General features: G+C 42.2%; 1 protein-coding gene across 1 annotated transcript; it reads right to left on the reverse strand.

Annotated features, from left to right (window-relative positions):
* Positions 1–545: 545 nt before the first annotated feature.
* LOC140237859 (uncharacterized) lies at positions 546–3,703 on the reverse strand. Its single transcript, XM_072317791.1, has 3 exons — positions 3,589–3,703; positions 2,629–2,718; positions 546–1,591 (listed from the first exon to the last, which is right to left on the reverse strand). Exons 1-3 carry the CDS (start codon positions 3,701–3,703, stop codon positions 546–548), a joined length of 1,251 nt encoding a protein of 416 aa, XP_072173892.1.
* Between the last annotated feature and the right edge of the window lie 9,423 nt (positions 3,704–13,126).

A 13,126-nucleotide genomic window follows, 5' to 3' on the forward strand; every position in this document is an offset into this window, starting at 1 on the left:
ACCATACAAAGTATTTACCTTGAAATTTGGTTTGCCAACAAGAGTTTGCAGAAATCAAATTATCGATTTAGGTATCATCCAAAAAAGCCTACGATTGCGCGTTGTGGAGAAGAAAACTGACAGCGAAGAGCAGTGGTAATCAAGAGAATTTACGGAACTAGCCTATTGTTCATTCTAAAGAGCGCCACTTACGCCAGGGCATTCCAACAACTTGCCGTCCAGAGGTAATGATTAATTTTTACAGTACCATTAATTTCACAAAGCTCATTATTGATTTGAGTGGCAAAAAGCACGTAAAGCAATATTCTTTTTCCCTAGGAAAAAATGTATCAGGCAAATCTTTAAAAATGATGTACACATAGTTTCACTGAAATTCTTTCAGCAAGACATCTAAACGGTTCTCCATCATTGTCCACGTCCACAAGTCTCGAGTGAGATGAAAACAGGCATGGACGACACATCATCTCAACATCTCAACAACATAGGCCAAAATACATGAGATATTTCCGCGAATTTCCCGTGAGTCTCAACACACTTTGCCACTATCAAAGCGGATTAAAAAGGTCTGTACTCCTCGACTTCGCGAATCTATGACACGGCTTCACAATTTTCGAGTTTTCGTAGATGTGATCATCGGAAAAAGGGAACATGGTCATTTCCACTCCCTCCTCGTTGAGTTCTTTTACTTTCGATGGACTGGGCACCGTGGCCGCTCTCTTCTGTATGATCGGCCTCAGCTGCTGGCACGGCGTGGTGGTGGAGTTACTGTTCGAGTCTATTCCCGAGTTCGGGTTATTATTTTGGTTGATGCAGCCGTGCACCGGCGAATGTTCGCACTCGGAATCGAGGCTGTCTGATTTCTCTAGCAGTCTTTGGTGTGGCCCGCCCTTTTTGCCATTGGCGAGAAGTTTGAGTACGTCTGGTTTAGGTTTCATGGTTGGCTTGCCGCGCCGCAGCGCCGCTTGCAGGATCTCGCGCGTTTCCTGCCGGCCGCGAGCCGCCGCGGTACCGACGACCATCGCCGCCGGCGTGTTGCCGTTGATTGGGAACGGCGTCTGTCCGAAGGGGAAGAGGCGTTTGGAAATCTTCCGGTCCTGCCATTTAGCGACGGAATCGTTCACGTAGCCGTGTGGAGCGTTGTTGAGCGCTCGCATGTGTTGCTGGACCATGTACTGTAGAAGTATGCACTCGGGGGACATCTCGAGCGGGTCTTCCCCGACGCACGGCATCCCGTTCTCATCCTGGGTAAGGTACTCGTACGGGTGCGAGTAGTCGATGCTGTAAACGGACTCCTCGCGATCGACGTTCAGGTAGACGTGCGAGTCATCGCTGCACGACAAATCGAGACTGCGCGAGTCCGCCGGCTCGGGGACGGGCGGATCCTTGGAAGGGTCGGAGCGCAGGTTCGGCGACGAGCTGCCGACGAAGCGAACGTGGTGGGCGGAGGCGTCCGGTGGCTTCGGGGAGGATGACGACAAGAAGTTCGATGGCGGCGATGTGGGCGGGAGGGGTGGAAGAGGTTGGAGACCCAGGGACTCGTTGAGAGGCGTGGTCGGTAATTGTGACGTGTTAATCTCCGATGATGTCGTCACTAGAAGGAGAAGTTTGAAAGACAGTGCTCCATCACTGACGGTGACTGAGTTGTCATATCTACAAATCTACTTTCAACATCGTATTGGCTTTAATATGGTATTCGAATTATCACGAATTACGTCTTTACTTAGAGAATCTGTGTTTAGTTTCTTTAAGCAAACATGTGAAAATGAAGTTACTATCTTTGTTTCTCAAGAAAGTATCATACAATGTAGTGATAGTAAGGACAGTAAGGACAGTAATTGTGTTGAATTAAAGGACAATTTCGAAGCAGTCAAAACAGTCTGAAAGAAAGAGTTACACAAAAACAAATCCTCAAATAGAAGATAGAATTGAGAAAAGTTATGAAAGTGTAAGATTTTCCTAATTTTCACAAAGTGGTTCTCGAGTAGTCAATGTTAATATACAAATGAGTGAGTTGTTGATGTCCCGGTTGTTCTTCAAAGAAATAGACTTCATCACAAAATTGTCCTCACTATTTTCATTTCATAGTGATATCATACCATTTATTTCCTGTCGTGGATAACTTTGATTCAGAATCTCAAGCTCGTAATTTATGAAAGCATGAAGGGAAAACCATATTCGCCAATATCAATATTATGATTTAACCGCTTTCACGAAGGGGGAAAAAGCCGAGCTATTTACCTTCATTGTTAAACACTTTCTCCATTTTAAGCCGAAAGTAGCACAGGCTATATTTAGCTACCATGAGTATTTCCTTAGACAGATTTTTTTTTTTTTTTTTTAATCGAGTTTAAATAGATTTACGGCATCTCTGAGCGTGATGTCACAAAGGTATTTATTGATGCGATCCTAGTACAGTGCACTCCCGTTATGACGGACACGGTTATAACGAAATGCCGATTACAACGAAGTGAACATTCAGACCGAAACATTATCCCCTGTACATGTTTTTTTTTTTTTATACTGATTATATACCTTTGTTCGGTTAGAACGCATTTTCGATATAACGAAAGAAAACTGCCGGTCCCGAGAACTTCGCTATAATGGCAGTCCACTGCACTTCACACTCACTTGTCGTGGGCTGTGATATCCCCAACTCGGTGTCGTCATCAGATTTCAACTCCTCGCAATAGTCCGAGTCTCTAAAATGAAATACAGTAGCTGTAGCAGGAAAGCAAGGGAGTAAATGAAGGAGAAAATAATATTGAGAAGACAACAAGAAAGTACATAATTTAAAGATCATTCCAGCAACTTAAATTATCATGTAAATTTAACCTCTGTAAGCAAAGTTATCACATCTACGTCATATTATTGTGTATTATATTTATGTCTAATGTGTAATTGTATGTTAATAATGTTGTATTTTGTTTATATTCGTATTGATTTATTTCCGCATTTCAGAATTAAAAAAAAAATCCAGAGTATCACAAAGAGCAGAGTGAAAACAAACAAGCAAATCTTAAGATATACCACATACAGAGATCAGGTATACATGGATACAGTTTCATTAACTGAGTTTACTGAGATAAATTGCTGAAACCAGAAACTCTTGGAACATGACACATGTACATGTGCAGGGACCAAGTGCAATACTTTGATTATTAGAATACGCGTACTTGATGTAATTTGTTTAGCGTTATGTTTCTTGTCTTTCAGTTATGTATACATATATATTTATTTGTCTTTACATGTGGAATTTTGAAATGGAGACTGTTGAGAAGATTTTTATGCCTTAGTGCATGATAATAAATGACTTGAATCTTGAATCTTGAATGCAGAGGGATTGCCCATATAGCTGTGTCATCATGGAAACTGCTGTTTTTCCATGGTGTCACGAGAGTATTAATGAAATGAAAAATGTTCATTTGAGGAAAACTTGTTGAATGGAATTAAATGAAAAGAAATGACAAAAAGAATATGGAGAGATGTGTCTTGTCAAACATTTGTGACAAAACATAGCCAATTCATCCTAAATAAATTGAAGTTTTCACTGAAGAAGAAGATATCGACGCTTGAAACAAATAAACCCGCCTCTCCTTCGGCACACAGCTACCAGTCTCATTCTGTCCGGCGTCAGCGTCTTCTTCATCTGGTTCCTCCACACGAGAGTCCAGGTGCTCGTCTTGTCTATCGTGTTTGGCGCCATCTCTGTCGTAGCGTGGGACACTCTTAACGTGCTCGGGGTAGAGCTCTATCCGACAACGTGCAGGTAATCACGCAAAGTGTCTTTGTGTCTGTGGTGTCGCTCTTATCCGCTGTTTGGAGCTGTATAATGATATGAGTATATTCTTGATAATACTACTATATATTTATTTCATTGTCATGATTATTCATGGTTGAGACTCCAAAAAGTGTGGATACCACAGGAATGGTTTGGTATTTTGGTATTTTGGATTTTTGGATTTGGACTTTGTGTGTGTGTGTGTGTGTGTGTGTGTGTGAATATTATCCCTGCGACGAAGAAAAATTCATGTTACTGAATGTTCAATGTGCATGAATTTTTGTGCAAGGGCCTTGTTATCCTCGAATAAACATTACAGACAAAGCACAAAAGAAAGTGTAGAGATGTGTCAAACAATTAACTTCAAAACTATAAAATAGTCTTCGTGCTTTTTCATTTTGTTTCATTTTCTTTTTAATTTTTCATCTCATTTCCTGCATGAGCACTGCCATGGGTGTACAGGCAGGAATGAATCGAATTGGGGCCACCCTGGGCAATTTCATATTCGACCTCTTCATTGACGCCCACTACGCAGTGCCCATGATCGTCATCGCCGCCATGCTGGCAATCGGGGGCTTCACCACGTTGACCCTGCCCAACACTGTTATGGGAATATGCGATCCCGATCACACAATTATCGATATCACTATCGATGTCACATGTAATGCATACAGACGTATGCACAACGTTGATACGAAAGCCTGAGAACATGAGTAAACAGTGAACAGTAACTACGGTCTGAATAGTCCTTATTTTGCCTGATATTGAACTAACATGGTGTCAGCTTGAGTGGGATCCCGTGCAACGGACATCTGCCATGTCATGCAAGGGAAAATTTGACTGAGAAGAGGTGCTCACAACGCCGGAACCCAAGTCTGCTGCAGCCGATACGTGAGTAGAATTTGCTTAAAATCTACCGCTGTAGTCCCACCTGTTGAAAATGGCGACATGTCAGATACCACCGCCTCAGCCGATGAGCTGCAGGGGCGATCTCGAAACGAATTGGAAGGTCTTCAAAGAATCGTGGACCGACTATTGTGTGGCCACAGAATTAAACAAGAAGTCTCGGGAAATACAAGTAGCTACACTTCGAGCAATAATGGGGCAAGAATGTAAAGAAAGGCTGATGTCTCTAGCTCTGACTGAAGAACAGGCAAAAATCCAGACTCAATCCTGACAAAGCTTACCGAACATTTTGTACCAGCAAGGAATGTTCTCTATGATCGCTACATCTTTCACAGCGCCAACCAACAGCAAAATGAAACAATAGATCAATTTGTAGTACGCTTGAGGAAATTAAGCGAACCATGCAAATTTGGGAACCTACAAGAAGAAATGATCAGGGACAGATTAGTCCTGGGCTGCAAGGACAAACAGGCGCAGGCAAGACTGTTTAGGGAGCAAGCCCCGGTATGTGACCTTAGGAAGGCCATTGCTACATTAGAGGTCAGTGAAGCTGCACAGCAACAACTCAAAGTAGTTAAAGGAGAGGAGAATGTGCATTTTGCGCACAAATCTAAAGGAAAAGAGAGGCACAACACTGGAAAAGGGCGCTACAACCAAAAGCAGTCTCATACACAGAGCAAGCACTGGAAAGAGAGAGGAAAAGGCCAGAAGAAAGGCACACACAATCAGAAAGGAAACTGCAGATACTGCGGAGGCAGTCATGAGAAACATAAAGAAAAATGCCCAGCTTATGGGAAAACCTGTAACAAGTGTGGCAAGCCAAACCATTTCCAGAATGTGTGCATGGCCAGAGGCAAACCAGCATCCCAACATCAGGTAGATGAGAACAACTCTTACGAAAGCAGTGACGATGAGACCTTTGCCTTGGAGGAAGTAGGGACATTGAACATTAAAAATGGTGGAAGGAAATTAACAGTCCCAATCACGGTGAAGCTCCAGAACCGTGAGCATACCATGGAATGCCAAATTGACACAGGAGCTACATGCAATGTGCTTTCATTTGAGAAACTCTGTGAAATTGAAAACTCTGGTCAACCACAGCTTGAAACAACTAAGTCTAAGATAAGACTCTATGATGGCAGAACCATACCAGTCAAAGGGGAATGTACGCTCACATGCCAACATGACGACAGGGAGCAGGAAGTGGCTTTCAAGGTCGTAGAAACAAATCAAATGCCACTCTTATCAAGCAAGACATCGCTGGAAATGGGCCTGATATATGTCAAAGCAGGCAATGCTCTGAATGAGGTCAACCAGCTGAAAGAAAGAAAACCCCCACAAGCAATCATCGACGAATACAGTGATGTCTTTGAAGGACTCGGAAGTCTCCCTGGCGAGTATGACATGACTGTGGATGACACAACCGTGCCCGTCAAGAATTTGGCAAGGAAGGTCGCAGTAGCCTTGAAACCTGAACTCAAACAGAAGCTAGATGAGCTAGAAAACAGGGGTATAGTGAAAAAAGTATCCCAACCCACTGATTGGGTGAGCAACACAGTCATTGTAAGGAAGCCGGGCAAGATGAGGATCTGCATTGACCCGCGTGATTTAAACAGAGCCCTCAAACGACCTCATTACCTCATGCCAACTATGGATGATGTCTTGCCAAAACTGTCGAATGACAAAGTCTTTTCGGTCCTGGACGCAAAAGATGGGTTTTGGCAAGTGAAACTGACCGAAAGGAGCAGCTTACTCACAACCTTCGCAACACCCTTCGGCCGATACAGATGGACCCGCATGCCATTCGGTATATCAACAGCGCCGGAAGAATTTCAGAGACGCCAGCACGAGATTATTGAGGGTCTCAATGGAGTGGAAGTGATAGCAGATGACTTCCTGGTGTACGGCAGTGGTGACACACTAGAGGAGGCCATGGCAGACCACGATCAGAACCTGAGAGAGTTCCTGGAAAGGGCACGGCAAGTCCAGCTGAAACTCAACAAGAAAAAGCTGCGTCTAAGCATGGATGAGGTACCATACATGGGTCATCTCCTGACTAGCGAAGGACTCAAACCAGATCCAGACAAAGTACGAGCCGTGGTTGAAATGCCCATCCCTACTGACAAGAAGGGTGTCCAACGCCTTCTAGGGAGTGTAACATACCTGGCACGATTTCTCCCTAGACTATCGGACGTAGCAGAGCCCCTTCGACGACTCACAGACAAAGACGTTCTTTTTGAATGGCGCGATGACCACACAGACACGCTCAATGAGCTCCGAAAAATGCTGACCTCGGCACCAGTTCTGAAGTACTACGACGTCAAGGAAGAAGTCACAATACAATGTGACGCATCAGAGAAAGGACTGGGGGCAACCTTGCTGCAGAATGGGCAACCTGTGACATTCGCATCTCGTGCCTTGACCAAGACTGAGCAGAATTATGCCCAGATAGAAAAAGAATGCTTGGCTATCGTCTACAGCTGTGAGAAATTCGACCAATTCATTCAAGGAAGGAACGTGACGATCCTGACTGACCACAAGCCCTTGGTGCCCATATTCAGAAAGGCGATTCACAATGCACCGAAACGTTTGCAGAGAATGATGCTGCGGCTACAGACATACCAAGTAGAGGTTGTATACTGCCCGGGCAAGGACATGCTAATCGCAGATTGGCTGAGCAGGGCGTATCTTCCAGAAACAGGCAGTCAGGACAATATCTACAAGGAGTTAGAAGAGATCAACCAGACAGAATATGTCCGCATAAGTGATGCCACATCCATCCAACTTCAGAAAGAAACCCTGAGGGATCCTGTGCTACAAACTCTGACGTCAGTGGTCATGAATGGCTGGCCTGATAGTAAAGACGAGGTGCCGACTGCAATACGAGAGTACTACAACTTTCGAGATGAAATCTCTGCACAAAATGGGATTCTGTACAAGGGCATGAAGGTCATAGTCCCCAGAGCAATGCGACCACTGATGCTAAACCGAATCCACAGCAGCCATCTGGGGGTGGATGCCTGTATCAGGAGAGCCAGAGATGTGCTGTTTTGGCCGGGCATGCAAGGAGAAGTGAAGGAAAAAGTCACTCAATGCAGCACATGTAACGCTTTTCAAGCAAAGCAGCAGAAAGAACCAATGCTCTCCCACAGTATTCCGTCAAGGCCATGGAGTATTGTCTCACAAGATCTATTCACCTACAAGAACGAGGATTATCTCATTACGGTGGACCACTACAGTGACTTCTGGGAAGTGGACAAGGTTACAGGGGACACAACAGCAGCAACAATTGTGAAATGCACAAAAGTCCACTTTGCACGACATGGTCGGCCTGATAAAGTAATCACTGACAATGGACCTCAGTTTGTGGCCAGAGAATATGAACAGTTCGCGGAAACCTGGGAGTTTGAACATGTCACCTCCTCACCATTGCATAGCCAGAGCAATGGGAAAGCGGAGTCAGCGGTGAAAATCGCAAAGAAAATCCTGAAAAAAACGGCACATGAGAAGCAGGATGTGTATCTAGCAGTACTTGACTGGAGGAATACACCAAATGAGACTGGCAGTAGTCCAGCCCAACGACTGATGTCTCGGCGTACCAGCACTCTCTTGCCCACACCGGAAGGATTGCTGAAACCTGAGGTAGTCGACGGGGTGCAGGAGAGCATCAATCAGAGGAGAAAAATAGCCAAAAAGAACTATGACAAAACGGCACAACCCCTTCCTGAACTCCAGATAGGGGAGAAAGTAAGAATCCAACCAAAACAACAAGGCCTTGAGTGGAGACTAGGAGTCTGCAAGGAGAAGGTCGGGCCAAGGTCCTACCTGGTCGAGACTGACACTGGGCAGCAGTTGAGGAGGAACCGGAAATTCCTGAGGTCCTCGTGTGAGCCTCCCTCAAAACCGGCTCATACTGCACGGCTAAGTAGTCCTCAACGAGAACACCAACCTCAGCCCAGCAAGGAAGCAGAGCAGCAAAGTCCTACCTATGCCGCCGTCGCAACAGGAGCAGAGCCCGAGAAGCCGGATAGAGCAGCTCCAGCGAGCAGACCAGCGCGCATGACAACACCATCGCGTGACATTCAGCAGCATCAGAACGGGCCTAGCGGTAGCGGTAGCAACAGATCAACAAGAACCAGGAGCAACATCCAGATGCCAGCAAAGTTTAAGGATTTTGTGTGTTAATTAATCAGTAGATCACATTAGAAGAGAAATAGCGTTGTGACTGATGGATAGCAAGCAAAGGAACAAGTGCTATTGAACATTGAACTTTGAACTTTGAACTTTAATGAAAGTGCCACAAATGAGGATATCATCATCATCAAAAAAAAAAAATTGTATTCACATGAATAGAGGAAACCCATGGACAATATGCCAAAGTAGGCATTTATTTGATAAAATGTCAAAGTAGACATTTTTATGTTCATAAATGTAAACAAAATGCCAAAGTAGGCATTTATATGATAAAATGTCAAAGCAGACATTTATGCTCTGAATTTGGCAGCACCAAAAGAAGCATGTGTTATTTAGCGACACCTATGAAATTTGTTTGTTTTTTATCAAGCATTGGAAGGAAATCCATGCCATCAAATTACCTCTTAGAAAACCGTCAGTATCTTGCCAAAAGAAATATACCTCTGTGTTTTGTTTTGGAAGCCAAAAGGAGTCGGAAAAAAAAAATCATTTTCAGCATTATGCAACTGGAACTTTCTTGGAGATTTAAATCTGGAAAGTATTTATCACTAGGATTCACATTTTAAACACAGTTTCTTTTACTTTAGGATGACTCACATGGAGTCTACAGCATTTAATAGATAGACCAGCACAAGTTCACATAGCTCAGATAGATAAACAAATAGTTATTAGTCAAAAAGGACAAAAAAAAGGACAATATAATATTTAGACTCTGTTTGAATATTTTATTTGTTTATTTTGTTTTGTCAAATTGTAATGTGGTTGGGATCATGACATTCTCAATCGGAAAAAAAAAACACACCAAAACATAACATAATAAAACGGGAAGAAATGTAAGACAAAAGATTGAGATTTTTTCTTTTGAGAAAGGGAGATGTTATGGGAATATGCGATCCCGATCACACAATTATCGATATCACTATCAATGTCACATGTAATGCATACAGACGTATGCACAACGTTGATACGAAAGCCTGAGAACATGAGTAAACAGTGAACAGTAACTACGGTCTGAATAGTCCTTATTTTGCCTGATATTGAACTAACAAACACCACCAAGATAGCCCTGAAATGACCACCAGAACCTTCACTTCATGTGTCTCTTTATGATTGTAGCTGGCAAAAATTCTGCCTATCGCATATACATGTAAACATTTCGTCGCCAGCTATTGGATCCGTACGCTTTGCTGTGCGCTACATGCAAGTGAATGAGTTGATCTTACGCACCCCTGAGCAACGGGCAGAGGTCAAGCGGAGTCACACTTTCAGTTAGTCTAGCCGCGGGCGGCGGGCGACGTATTTTTAGCCTGAATCAGTCCTTGATTGGCAGTCAATAGAGGGCGCGACGATGTGGAAGTCAAGTTGACTAAAAATACGTCTAGCAAGAGACCTCCGAATAAGCCAGTTCGGGGTTCCACTTTGAGTATGAGCAGAAAAAGGTCATCTGTACCAGCAGAGCATGGTGGTTTTTAAATTCACTGAGATAAGCATCTGTAATGTAATGATTATTCAAGTGATCCCTATAAGTGGTGCTTGCCAGCACATCCACCTGACAGCAAAAGCGGTGTCTGACAATATCATTAGAAAGAGATTGTTAATACATTCAATGCAAAATAATGAAATGGATGTTTTCCAAAATGCCAATGGTAGGATCATTCTGGTCACCTGGTCTATGCAAGTTCATCCTTTATTTGAACATGACTGATGAATTCCATAAATTGTTACGTTGGGCAAGCTCATGCCTTCTGTCGCTTGAAACTAGTGGAGTGTCTAATCAACTGAGAAAGAAGAAAGGTCATTTGTACCCATGTGCCCATGAGCTAACCCCGAACTGGCTTATAGAGGCGTGGAAGCGGGCGTGGCACGACAGTTGCCAGTCTTCAATATCGAAGTTTCATTGGCTGAGCACCAATGTCAATCAAAACACATTGCAGAACCCAAAGGAATTCTAGTCTACTCTCCTAGGTATAATACATATTGTCTTTCAGTGAAAATAGAATTTCCCTGTCTCTTTCACACTATCATAGTATTTTGCCATTCTTTCCCATTCATTTTGATGTGTATAACATCTTACCTTACTTCAAATAAGAGAATGATAGCAGTCAATGACCACATGCATTTGAAAATTCATGAGGGTTCTGCACATGGAAACTACTCCAAAATTACTGCCGAATGCAACACGACATTGATTTGGTCTAGAACAATGCTCAAGTAATATAACTTGCATACCAGTTAATTATTGCACGTTCTCAATGAGCGATATCACGAAGTTTCCACCAAGAGACTTGTGTTATGGGTGAGAGGAATCAAATGCATGAGACACGAAAAAGGTGAAAACGGTGACGTCAGATCCGTAACATAAATTTCATGTTAATTCGAGGTTATTTGTTACCATCGCTCATTAGGAAGAGTGGAAATCTGATATAAATGTTAGTGCACCAATATAAAGGGCGAAACTGCTTTCGTCATCCTTGCCGGCCTGCTCTCGAAAGTCTAAAGCTGCAAGACCTTCTGCTACCCAATGGGAACTGTCAATTCTGAGCGTTGATGAAATGATTTATCGAATGGAGATTATTTTTTATTATTACCTATTCAAAACCGTACATCCTTGGAGGTATGACAATAATCCTTTATTTCGCCATATTCTGGGAAACATTATTCTTCGGAAAATTTCTCCTAAAGTTTGGAAACATTTCTATTATAACTACTGTTCACGTTTCGTATATTTAACAGTACTTAACTTCGATTTTACTGATTCAAATTTTTACTGTCGTTGTTTCTATCCCTAACTCACATTCTAGAACTATTTTAAGCATTAATGCTAGGTTATTTTTTCATCTGCAAATGGTAAATTATGCCTTTAATGAAACTTGGCAGCCATGTATATGTACGAGTTGGTGACATTATGCCTGTCAACTGTCAACTTTTGGGCACACATGCTCAAAGTCAAAAGGTCAAAAAGGTCAAATGTCCAAAATTCACTATTTCCCCCATATCTACGCAATGCCTGAAGGTATTTCTTGAAACTTTGTGTATACATGAACTATACCAAATGAAGATTCTCCAGAGAGAGTTTTGTGTCGTGAGGTCAAAGGTCAAAGTTCAAGTGAAAATGTTGAATTTTACTTTCTCTCCATATTTCATTTCATTCATTTCAATTTATTTTCATATTTCTCACAGATATCACAATATAAAGTAAATTGAAACGAAATTTATACAGAACACAGTACAAAATAGAACTTCACCGGAATGTTCAAAGTTTGTCTTGGTATACATAAGATCTGTATATAAATATGCGAGTTAAACTGAGAATATAATGCGAAAAATATGATGGGGCCTGCGGGAAAGCAAGCTTATATAGAGCCGCAGGTCCCGTGATAAAATCAGATCAGGGGAATCATAAGTACAGATATTTTTTAGACCATACTATAACTGGGGGATCCGATTAAAACGAAGAAAGATCAAATCAAATAAGTGTTACTATCTCACAAATCTCACATATCTCACAAATAGTTCAAAATATCTTCATGGAACTTAGTACATATGCATGCACTGACTGGCAGTGATTATATAGGGAATGCATGGGTCATGGATCAAAGGTCAAGGTCAAATACTCCAAATTTCACTATTTTCTTCTTATCTAGATGCGATGTTTGCAGAATTTTTCTTTAAACTTAATGTATGCAAGTATTACCCAATGAGATTCTTTTGGAAGTACCTTGCCATGAGGTCAAAGGTCAAAAGGTTCAAGGTCTAGTGAAAGTACTAAATTTCACTTCTTCCCTTAACTTATGAAAGGGTCAAAAGTTAAGTAAAAATCCTCAAATCTTCAAATACACGCACTTTTAGACAATATAGTAATTCACCCAATTAAACCTACTTTAACGAAAGTGAGCATTCAGCACATTTGTGACAAACCTGTCATTTTAATATTTTTCTGATAAGTATTATGTGAAACTGTCATCACACGTCAAGACATTGTACTATAAACCTACAAGGTGAACCATGCATTATGGCGGAAACATACCAGTCGTCATAGCGGCATTTCTATGTGTGTGTGTCTATGTGTGTGTGGGTGTGTGTGTGTGTGTATGTGTTTTGTTTTGTTTTGTTTTGTTTTAAGTGGCCTCTTAGTGCAATTATTGTTTCTTCGTCACGTATGGCTCGTCCTGATTATGAGTATACAGAGGAGAGGAAAAAAAAGTACCTATTTTTTTTTTTTATTAATAATACAATTTACAAATTACG

The sequence above is a fragment of the Diadema setosum genome, chromosome 14, assembly GCF_964275005.1.
Source record: "Diadema setosum chromosome 14, eeDiaSeto1, whole genome shotgun sequence".
NCBI classification, from domain to species: domain Eukaryota; kingdom Metazoa; phylum Echinodermata; class Echinoidea; order Diadematoida; family Diadematidae; genus Diadema; species Diadema setosum.

Coding starts and splice junctions, on each gene's coding strand:
- LOC140237859 (XM_072317791.1), bottom strand. CDS start 3,703: ATGGCGCCAAACACGATAGACAAGACGAGCACCTGGACTCTCGTGTGG. Junction 2,719..3,588: donor AGCTGTGTGCCGAAGGAGAG/GCGGGTTTATTT, acceptor TTCCTGCTACAG/CTACTGTATTTCATTTTAGA. Junction 1,592..2,628: donor GATATCACAGCCCACGACAA/GTGAGTGTGAAG, acceptor TTCTCCTTCTAG/TGACGACATCATCGGAGATT.